Here is a 12,580-nt window from a genome sequence, read left to right on the forward strand (position 1 = left end):
TTTACAAGACCAAAGCCACTACTTCTCAATCAAGTAGCTCCTAAGTTTGCCACACAAGGGCTGAATGCACCCCGCTTGCCAACAGCGCTGGGCACACCAGATGGTCACCCATCCAAGTACCAGCCCAACAGTGCTTAACTTTGGTGATCTATAAATCTGTTTTGAGTACCCATTTTTTTGGGAATGGGATGCATTGACCTATTCTACACGGATCCCTATAGAAAAAATTGTTTCACTTAATAAATGTTAATTATAAGTAAGATCCAGTAATCAGTTATGCTCATTAAGTGAAGAAAGACTGTACAGCATAAAATTTACACTGCAAATAAATCACACAAAATATGTTCAAGAATCGGTATTTTTTTTATGACCAATTAAGACACATGTCAACTGACATAAATAATGTAACTGAATATTTTAATGCAATTCATTATATGAGATTTTCTGAAACTTTACTGTACACACACACGCACACACACACACTCTAAGGTGACAAAAAGTCCTTGGATTTCTCCTAATTTTATGTTAGATCTCCTTTTGCCTGGCACAGTGCAATTACTATACATGGCATGGACTCAGCAAATCATTGGAAGTCCTGTGCAGAAATGCTGAGCCATGCTGCCTCTATAGCTATCCGTAATTGGGAAAATGTTGCTGGTGCAGATTTTGTGCCCCAACTGACCACTCCATTACGTCCGATAAATGTTCAAAGGGAATCATGTTGAGTAATCTAGGTGGCCAAATCATTCAATTGAATTGTCCAGAATGTTCTTCAAACCAATAATGAACAACTGCAGCCTGATGACATGGTGCATTGCCACACATAAAAATTTGATCGTTGTTTGGGAACATGAAGTCCATGAATGGCTGCAAATAGTCTCCAAGCAGCCAAATGTAACCACTTCCAATCAATAATCAGTTCAGATGGACCAAAGGGTCCAGTTCATTCCTTGTAAACACAGCTCACAACTTTATGGAGCCACTACCAGCTTGCACACTGCCTTAGTGACAACTTGGGTCCATGACTTTATGGAGTCTGCATCACACTCGAAGCCCACCATCAGTTGTTACCAGATGAAATTGGCACTCACCTGAGCAGGTGTCCAGGATCCACCCAATATGATCATGAGACCAGAAGAGGTGTTGCAGGAGGTGTCATACTGTTAGCAAAGGCACTCACCTCGGTTGTGTTAGCCCATTAATGCCAAATATTTCCACACTCTCCTCATGGATACTTTCATTGCAGATCCCACATCAATTTCTGTGGTTATTTCATGCAGTGTTGCTTGTCTATTAGCACTGATGACCCTACACAAACATCACTGCTCTCAGTCACTAAGTAACAGCCATCACCCATTGCATTGTCCATGGTGAGAGATAATGCCTGAAACTTGGTAATTTTGACACACTCTAGATACTGTTGATCTCAAATTATTGAATTCCTTAGCGATTTCCGAAATGGAATGGCCCATGTGGCTAGTTCTGCATTCAAAGTCTGGTAAGTACTGCCAGGGAGCCATAATCACCTGAGTACAAATGACAGCTCCACTAATGAACTGCCTTTTTAGCCTTGTATATGTGATACTACCATAATCTGTATATACGCATATCACTGTCCCATGACTTTTGTCACCTCAGTGTACAACACCTGTGCCTGTGCAGTTTGCAAAACAACTGCTGACTCATACAGAGCCAAAGATAACCACTCTAAGTGTCAAGTCTTCTCAGACAATTCAGTCAATATATTTCAGCAATATCATTTACTCTTCAAGCTACAGTGTTTGCTGACAACCTAATGTTTTGAAATAAATTAGCTTTTTCTGGACACTCTTCTTCAACTGCTGCAATCGTACCATCATTTATCAATTTGCCATCAGGAAATGATTTTCCATGTTGTAACTGTTGGCTTCTGGTAAATTTGGAATAATTCTTAGAATGTTTTGCTCTCTAAATGATGTTTTATATTGTTTTCTTTGAGAACTGATATTGTTTCATTTCAAATTATTCACATCATATTATTACTCGACCCAATTGCAAACTACTGATGTCCTCATTGTTCTTTAAAATTTCTGCACTCACTATCTAGCTTCCATTTCTTTTCCATATTTACTGAAATACACACAAAAGTGATGTAATTGTGTATCAAAATGATGCCAATTAATAATATGAAAAGCAATGGTTCTGAGTACAAAAATTCATTGGATTTACCTCTAAGGTAAATATTCATTTAAATACATTGCATCTTTCCTAAAAAAAAAAACTGCGGTTTCAATGTTATACTTTTAGCATTGTTTGAAGTAGTCATAACAATCCGTTAAGTGCAGCTAGTCATGAAATGAAAATTTGTGCATAATTCTACAGTATGATGAACTATAGTCTGTCAAACTTTTTTTGCACCATGCCATTGGTGACTGCATGGAACAAGATCTACATCTACATATATACTCTGCAAGCCACCATAAAGTGTGAGGTGGATGGTACCCTGTACCACTACTAATCATTTCCTTTTCTATTCTGTTTGCAAAGAGAGAGAGGGAGAAACAGCTGTCTGTAAGCCTCCATATGAGCACCAATTTGTCTTATCTATCTTTCAGGTCTTTAGGTGAAATGTATGTTGGCAGCAGTAGAATCATTTTGCAGTCAGCTTCAAATGCCATTTCTCTAAATTTTCTCACTAACATTTCTCAGAAAGAATGTCATCTTCCATCCAGTGATTCCCATTTGAGTTCCTGAAGCATCTCTGTAATACAAGCATGCTGTTCAAACATGCAGGTAACAAATCTAGCAGCCTGACTCTGAATTGCTTTGATGTCTTCTTTTAATCAGGTCTCATGTGGAACACAAAAACTTGAGCAATACTCAATAATAGGTCGCATTAGTGTTCTACATGCAGTCTACTTTACAGATGAACCACCCTTTTTCCAAAATTCTCCCAATAAACCAAAGCTGACCATTTGCCTTCCCTTCTACAAAGATTACATTCTCATTCCATTTCATACTGCTTTACAACATTATGCCCAGATAAACATCACTGTGTCAAGCAGAACACAACTAATGATGGATTTAAACTTTACAGGTTTGTTTTACTCACTCATATGAATTAACTTACATTATTCTACATTTAGAGCTAGCTACCATTCATCACCTCAACTAGAAATTTTGTGAAGTCATCTTGTATCCTCCTACAGTCACTCAACATGATACCTTACTGATCATTTATGTATATAGAGAGCAACAGCAGTCCTATCACACTTCCCTGGACCACTCCTGACAATACCCTGGTCTTTGATGAACACTTGCCACTGAGGACAAAATACTGGATTCTATTACTTAAGAAGTCTTCAAAGCCACTCACATACCTTGGAACCTATTCCATATGCTCATACATTTATTAACAGCCTGCAATGGGGTACCATGTCAAATCTGCCTTTTGCCCTTCATCCGTAGTTCGTAGTATATCATGTGAGAAAAGGCATGCCAAGTTTTGCCAAGCGGTGCTTTCTCAAACTGTCCTGATTTGTGGATGGAAGCTTTGCTGTTTCAAAGAACCACTATTGCTGCCACGTGGTGAGGAATGTTGTGGTGGGAAGATATAATTAAGTGCTGATACCATATGCTTCTCGTGTTATGATCCAACCATTTGCTGTGATGTTTTAACGATGCACAGAAATAAAAAGATTTTGTGAAAGTTCAGTGTAATGATCTCCACAAGGAGTATTTATTTGCAGCAATGTATAAGAAATTAAATAAGGCCACAGTTCAAGGTCAAGCAAAAAGTGGTTTACTGCATAATGATGACTGTAGTGCCACTCTGTGTCTGCTCGTAAAGATGGGCAGCAGTGGTAAGTTTCAGAAAAACTTCTGGATGGTATCAAGGAGTTCCGAGCAGTCCTAGGGTATCAGGTCTCAAGAAAACTTAGATTATATCCAGTTCTTGACCCCTAGGACTTAGTGGATGAGTCAGTGTGGCCCTTAGGCTAAAATATTTGCAGACCCCTGGCCTTGATCATATTCTCATGTAAATCTTTTTCTATTCCTTCCCCTACAACTGCATTCCACTCCCCCATGATTATTAGATTTCATCTCCCTTTACATACTGAGTTTCCCATTCAGTATCCTCATATACTTTATCTCTCCATCTTCTATTTGTGACATCGGCACATATACCTACCTGAAGTGTCACTGTCAGCATTGGTTTGCTGTCAAATCTGATAAGAGTAAGCCTATCAGTGAAATTGTCACAGTAGCTCTCTCTGCCCTCTTCCCTATTCATAACTAATCCTACTCCCACTATAATATTTTCTGCTGCTGTTGATATTACCTTATATTCATCTGACCACAAGTACTTACCTTCTTTCCATTTCACTTCACTGGCATCCACTATACTAGATTGAGCCTTTGTTCAGATTTTATAACTTTCTTACATTCAAGTTTTTCACACTCCACATTCTGATTCATAGAATGTTACCCCATTGTTGGTTATTCCATCTTTTTCTTGTAGTCACATCTCCCTTGGCAATCCCCTCTAGGAGATCCAGATCTTTTGAGAATCAAGGGATCACCATGACACTTTTTCAACCACAGGCCATATGTCTTGTGGATACACAATTTGTCATTAATGCAGTGGTTTCCATTGCCTTCTATATCCTCATGCTGTTAATGATAGTTGATTCTTCCACCTTTTAGGTACAATTTATCACCCCAAGGGCAAGAGAGTGCCCTGAACCTCTGACCGCTCCTCTGCCCTCTTTGACATGGCTGTTGGCAGAATGAGGGTGACTTTTAATGTCAGAAATCTTTGGCTGCCATTGTCAATGATTTTTATTCAAAATTTAAGCAGTAACTGGGTTCCCACTCAGGACCCATTAAGTTTTGGTTGCTAGTCAGATACACTACCCCTAGACTATGAGTCTAGATGCAAGAATTTCTGTACCTTTGACATCTGTAGGTCCACCTCCATAGCTAAGTGGTCATAGCAGCTGACTGCCATTTGGGGCATCTGAATTCAATTCCCAGTACTGCCACAGATTCTTCCTTGGTGGGAGGACTGGTATGGAGTGCCCTATGCCTAATGAGGCCAAATGAGGATCTACTCAAATGATTAGTAGTGGTTTGTAGATAAAGAAACCTGACAACAATCAGGAGAATGATGTGCTGGCCACATGTGCCTCCATGTTGCTTCTGATGATGCCTCTGGAAGATGACATGGCAGTTTGTTGGACCCAATTAGCCCATCAGTGCCAGAACACAGAAATTTACCTATCTGTCCTACCTATCACCAATAAACAAGCAAACATATGTACAACTAATTTTATTATAATTTTAATAATACAGAAATTGGGCAGGAGAAATGCAGAAAGTTGTTATTTATACATGGATGTTCAAATATTTGCTCTGCATTTTTATTATTTTGTTTGAGGTACTCCTTGTGTGGTGTGTGGTGGATGAGTTCCACAGCACAGGTTCCTATGTCACAGTACATTCTGGTTGGGGCTACCAACACTGTACAGAGTGTCAAGAAGGATCTCAGAGTACTCCATCCCCATGCACTTCAATTAACATGCAAAATAATGATGTTAATGATGAATAAATGAGTGAAAGTCTTGTAAAATTTAGATATAGTATGAACTTAGCTACTGCTCAAACCAGATGTTTGTACTCACATATACAAACTAAAAATTCAATGGTATTTGGAAATAGAAGAATTATTTCATTCAGTAAAAGCTAGAAAATAATAAACAATAAATCATATGATTAAAGGGGAATTTTACTATTGAAAATGATAAAAAAATCAAGTTGCAATAATTGGAGGACTAAAATAAGATAATAAGAAGTTCAACTTTGATGGATATTACATGGGTGTTGGTTTCGAAAGTTTGGAAAGGAGAAGAGCCATGTTGAAAAACAAAATACTCATCACTATAATTTCAACTTGATGCTCAGACTCACTCTGATACTAAGAACCACCTTTCACTAGCAGTAGGTGTACAGTGTGAAACTCGGTTCAGAAAATCGACACTTGCTGCTTTAAGGAAGAGGTGGATATGTATAATTACAGTTATTTTTTACCAAGTAAAAAGTAATGAGTTCTCAACTGAAGCAATTCATAAAAGCAGCAATGTATTGTCCAATATCTAGATAGTAATAAGGACATCTAATTTCTGCAGGGGTTGTCACAGGAAACATTCACATATGTGTAGCAGCAAGCTTATGACATTCTAGTGAAGGTCTGCACCTTACAAAAACTGCAGGAAAGCTCCCTTAACTCAGGCACTAACTAGCTCAATACTGTGTATGGTGCGAACAGAGACAGCCAGTTTTGCTGTTTTAGTTTCCTCTTTTTACATGGGAACATTTTTCTTAATTTTTACAAATGCTTATTTTTGGGACACAAAGACTGTACTCACTGAAAATACTAATATAGAACTGGATTAACAGTGTGTAGTGTGCCTCACTCCAGTGATTTTCAACAGTCACTTAATTGAATGATGAACTGTTTTCCATTACAGTTTAGGATACACAACTTACATGCTTATGACTTGTACCATGGCTCTTCAACAGATATTAATTTGTAATCTTTTATCATTAAACCTTAGTGGAAGTTGAAACAGGTAGAACGAGTTGACTATTCATTACCTCTATGAGCATTCTACAATCTTGTATGGCAACTAACATGTAAAGAATGAGAAAGAATCAAGGCTTAAATTCACAACGGAGCTTTATTTAATATACACGTATGTAATGTTTTGCAGGAAAGCTATGAACTGCATTTCAGAATCCCTAATGATGTCTCGAATGTTTGTAAATGATTGGTTGTTTGTAAATGATGGGTCTATTGGGACATCAAAGTTTATACAGTTATTCTTCTTGTAGAAACTACTATTGAGCAGTTATTCCATATTAGAAGCTACTCATACCCTTAGGAAAATTTAAAAAAGAACAGTAGGCTAGACGGTTTTTAGATGCTACTCTTCTTCATGGGAAAAGATAAGAAATAACAGTAGGCTTGATGGCAGTTAAATTAAATAGGTGAAATCTGGGTGTATTCATTTTCAACAGGATAAGTAAATTAAACTGGTGGGTCAGGGATCTAATGATTGTGATTCACCATACTGATATAAAATGACTACATTAATTAAATTAATTACTTACTACTTTTGTCTCATTTTAATGCAGCTCCATGATTTTTGCTTAGCTTTTAATATTTTCATTTATTAATGATAAAAAACTAAATTATTCACCTCTAATATCCTGTTTTCTTGTATTCATTAACATAGCAATGACTTGGGCAAAGTTCAGATGATTTTGTTTTCTATCACTCATCAATTTTCCCCAAATGCCCTATTAAATGGCTAGACGTGTTTTACTACAAACCAAATTCTTGGAAGAGAACAAGGAAATGCATAAAGAAGATTTATGAAAGTGACGTTATGACTTAACAGAGTTTGATGATAAAAAATAATAAAGTAACAGCAGTAAATAACAGAATAATATACGAAAATGCAGAAACACTCACGAAACAAAAACAAAATAAAATAGGCAAAGAAAGAATGGAAACAATAGTTTTCTCCAAGGAACTAGTCCTGAAATTTGTTTTTTATTTCAGATAGAGTTATTCAGGTTGAATAGATGACCAATTAACTGCAACCAAGGTGATGTGCATGTGCGCGCCCCCACTCACATACATACACACACTCACACACACACACACACACACACACACACACACACACACACACACACACATCCTGTGACTGCAAGAAATTAGCAGTAACAAAACAAACAAACAAACCCTGCCAAATGGATACTTCCCCTTTCTCTTATTCCTCAGAACCAAGTTACAGTCAGGCAGGAGATAAGAAGAAGTGTCAGCTGAAAAACTTGAAGGGAAATTATCATTATAACTTATCATTTACAGAAGCAAATGAAAAAATAAATAAAACAGTAAATGTAAATTATTTGTCAAAGTCTGTCAGTGGTGACAACTTAAATAAACGTTTTACCATTTTGAATAACATAAACCTCAGTTATAGTCATATGTGCTCTATTTTTCTTTTTACTGTGAGACTATAACCAACAATAATTTATATGCACCTCAAACAGAAAATAGTCCACTCTGTCATCAGAGTTGGACGTTTCACAACTTTCTCATTTATTATAAGCATTGCAACAGAACTTTATACATGAAATAGATACTGATATGCTTTTACTTGGCGAAGTTAAATTTGATGTATGGGTCCAAATATGCTTGTTGGAGGATACTCTGTTTCATGCAATATAAAGGTGAAGAACAATTTTCTATTCCATCTATAAACAACAAATTTATCCCAGAACACAATTTATAGATGGGAATTCTAGGTTGTGGTATATATTGCACACAAGACCTGTTATCTTATCCCTAATCACTCACATAAAACTCTTGTTCAATAACTATAACTTATTAATTCAATGGCCACTGGCATGGAAACCACAATTACCAGACTAATATCATACACAAACAGAAATTTTGTCCTTGAAACTTTGCAATATGTTATGACGGAGGTAAGAAGATATGCACTGCACTGCATATCCTTCACTGATTCTGCAATCAAATAGGAGTAAGTCTCACTTTACAACTGATTCCTCTCATTTCTCTGAATATATCTGAAGATTCGTTTAATGTAGCTGTTCTTGATAGCCTAATCTGCTCAAGCCTCTTTATCTTACCTTGCAGTATCACTTACTCAAAATAAAAGACCTGCCCAAACTTCTCTTGATCTCCCAGTTCATATCAGCAGAGGAAGTTATCACAGACCAGACAAATAATATGGAAACCCCACAGCAGATGGTACAAATGATAGTGTGGTTTAGCACAAAAACATTTATGGTTAAACTGTAACCACATTAACAAACTTGTATGTAAAAGATAAACTTCACATCAGACACTACAGAACAGTTATGTAAATTTGCAGGTACTGGAGCAGCACTGAATCCACATGGAGTTGAAAACTGCAGTGTTCCCAAATGTTGTGGAACATGCATGCCCCGTTAATCCCCAACTAGTACCCTAGTAAGGAACAAAGCACAAGTAGTTAGGAGTATGTGATGTATACTTTCACAGTTAATTATTTAAAGTGCATTACCCAATTATAAAAATTTAATCAGATACTGCTGCTACTTATTTGGTGCTAAAGAAGTTATTCCAGTAGCAATATATCACTTAGTCAGAGATGATCCACTGCTATTAGGAGGAAATGTTCCTGTTAATAATGAAAATAGCTGACACCATTGATTTATACTTTTATGTAAGACCAGGGAAATATTTTTGTGCGCTGTTTATATAGAGTAAACACAAAGACAATATTATGAGCTCAAACTTGATGAGGTTTCTCAAACTTCTTCCATGCCCACCAGCATGGACTGTCAAAATATCAGTAAAGTGACATCTAACATGTGCTTTTCACTCATGGTTTCTTGAAGGCCATGGATAAAAGTAATCAAGTGGATGTATTATTTCTTGACTTCCATAAGACACATTTGACTGAGTATCACATCAATACTTATTTACAAACATACAATCATTGAGGGTATACAGATTTCTTTGATTGGGTTGAGGCTTTCTTTGTAAGAAGTATGAGACATGACATTTTGGATGGAGTGTCATTGACACATGTAGAAGTCAGTTCAGGTGTAGTGCAAGAAATGTGTCGGGATCCTTGCTGTTCATGTTGTATACGAATCACCTGGTAAACACTATTAACAGTAACCACAGAATTTGTGTCCATAATGCAGTTACCTATAACAAAGTACTATTCTGGAGAGGTGGAGAGGGTGGGGGCAGGAAGAGCACAAATACAGACAGAGATTGATGTAGTTTCTAAATGATCCAAGCATGACTTGTGTTTAATGTTCAGAAATTTAAATATTTCATGCAAAAAAAAAAAAAAAAAAAAAAAAAAAAAAAAAAAAAAAAAAGAAAAATGCAGTAAAGTAGTATCCTATGAGTAAAACAGCAATGTATCTGTACTGGTATCAGACAACTCATACAAACAGATGGTGTAGCAGTTCATGGGGATATGAAACAGAATGATCACATAGACTCATCGGAAAATAAAGAAGGTGGCAGACTTTGGTTCATTGGTAGGATATAGAAAAATGCAGACTGTCTACAAAGGAATCGGCTTACAAAATACTTGTGTATATCCCTAGATACCATGGAGACTAGATTACACTAATTACAGCGCACACAGAGGTACTACACCAGCCACTCTTCCTACATTCCATACGAAACTTGAATGGGAAGAAACTCTAATACAGGGCAGAATGGGATGTATCTTCTGCTATGCACTCCACAACAGTTTGAAGAGAATGGATATAAATGTAAAAGTATTGTTTGCTGCTACTGCAGATGAACTTTAACCACAAATGGAGAAACTTGATAGAGGAAGTTTAAAAACTGGCCCAAAATCAGTTGCAATAAGACTAATACAATGTGTAATGAAAAACCCATTTACGAGTCTTGTGTTTAGGATGGTTGAAGAAGACAAGTGGAGGGACAGAAAGAGAAATAAACAGAAGGGTAAAATGGGCTTTCATCTAAATATGTGTGGGCACATTTCAATGAGAGAATAAACTGATGAAGGCTTAACAACTCTCTGTTTACTGACTATAGTGGCGTGAGCATTGTTTTCAATAATATTTGAACCAGAAACAGACAGCTCACAACCTAGCATGGTAGTCTCAATTATGATACCATTTTTAAAATGCCAAATAAGTATACTGTAATAACTTTAGTTTTTGGAAAGATTAGTTATGCCAAATAAATTAGTGCTTATATGTATATCAACTTTCAGAATATTTCTCCCTTCTTTGTACTGTCTCCTTTGGGAGGTCTGGTGTTATGATAAGACGAGACTGGCATTGGCACATGAAAGATGTGATATTAGATATCTCCCAGCTTCCTAGTGATAAAGCATTAGTCTTCAGAGTATCCAGAACTTACTAGAGATCAAAGTAGTTCACACATGCCCCTTTTAATAGCTGAAAATGATCAGATTCCTTTTTAAGTTTTAGCAACACTGCCTGGTTTTCCCCTACCGAAAAGGAACAATTTTATGATAGCATAACTAATTCATTAATTTGAACAAAACATACAGCATGACTATAATTCAAAGACATGTAGAAACAAAAACTTCTCTGTATAAAGCTGACCCTTGACTTACGTTATTGTGCAGTATATACCAGGATAACAAAAACCAAATTTGATTGTTATCAAGGCCATATCTGAGACAGACAGAGAATTTACTATCTACTTCCCAACACTTCATCCTTATGACAAGTCATTACCTTTCCTTCTAATCACTACTTGTATTTCATGATGGTCTTCTGTTACCATATCAATTGTTGCAAACATTTGACTCTTCTCTACACGTAAACTAATAATCACAAGAGATTGGCAAAATATCAATACTTACATCTGCCGTAATAGCACTGTGTTTGGAAACAAGATTTCAGTGTTCACAAAATAAGGAGTTGGTCAACTAACAAAAGGAATTGGAAGTCAATAGATTTTATTTGTTTGTTCCTACAGAAGTCTGAGTGAACAACATGGGAATGAATAGAACATAATGAATAATAGTCCCTCATTTAGGAAATATGGAGAGAGAAATACCCACTTTTAATAGAAGAAGGACTGACAGTGTTTTCCACAATATACCACTACATAAAATGAAAATTTATTTATACTATGGTAACTGAAAGTATACAAGGCACAAACAACCTCACACAATTTATAAACACATCATGGTTATCTACATGCATTCTATAAAACCATGCTGCAATGTGAAGAGCAAACAGATGAAAACATTTTACATCACATGAAATGACAAAATTACCTGTAAATATCTCTTGCCATTCCAAAGTCTGCTATTTTTACAACCCTTCCAGGTCCTTTTGTTGTTAATAGACAGTTTCTTGCTGCAATATCTCGGTGTATGAATCTAAGGTCTTCCATATATTTACAGCCTTTAGCTACATCTATTGCACAAGACAGAAGATCCTTCATTGTTAATGGAGAAGGGCGTTCCTGAAAATGAGTTTCCACTTTTGGATATCCAAATTATGATATAATTAAATGAAATGCTAAAACAATCACAACTTCTTTTGCACATAAATAAGTCACCATAAATAGTTAGAAGTACAAGAATCTGGAATTCATATTTCCAATATATGCTCATTTAGAAAATAGCTTTGATCTTCAAACTGAATGTTTACTGTAAGACAACATGCAGTTAGTCTCTGTCAGTCCATTATGGCCAGGAGACATCAGCTCATTCATACTTTTCAATTCAATAAGCTTTACCAACAGCCGTATACTTTAGGTTATTTTATTTTATTTCAAACGCAACCAGTTTCAGCAATTCATTTTGCCATCTTCAGGCCTCATACTTTTTTTTTTTTTTTAAATCAACGAGCTTATCGTATAACAGCATAAAACTGGATACTGTGAATCCCTATCATTATGCAACTGATTCAAATGAAAGCATGGCACCGACTGACTAACGCTTACATGCCACGCTTTCATATGTATCAGTTGCACAAT

General features: G+C 36.3%; 1 protein-coding gene across 1 annotated transcript in view; it reads right to left on the minus strand.

Moving 5' to 3' along the window:
- Positions 1-12,580, minus strand: part of LOC126479258 (leukocyte tyrosine kinase receptor-like) — a 782,006-nt gene that overhangs the window by 52,178 nt on the left and 717,248 nt on the right. The window contains 1 exon segment of the mRNA XM_050103770.1: positions 11,874-12,064. Coding sequence (XP_049959727.1) covers positions 11,874-12,064 — 191 coding nt within the window.

The sequence above is a fragment of the Schistocerca serialis genome, chromosome 1 (assembly GCF_023864345.2).
Source record: "Schistocerca serialis cubense isolate TAMUIC-IGC-003099 chromosome 1, iqSchSeri2.2, whole genome shotgun sequence".
NCBI lineage: Eukaryota > Metazoa > Arthropoda > Insecta > Orthoptera > Acrididae > Schistocerca > Schistocerca serialis.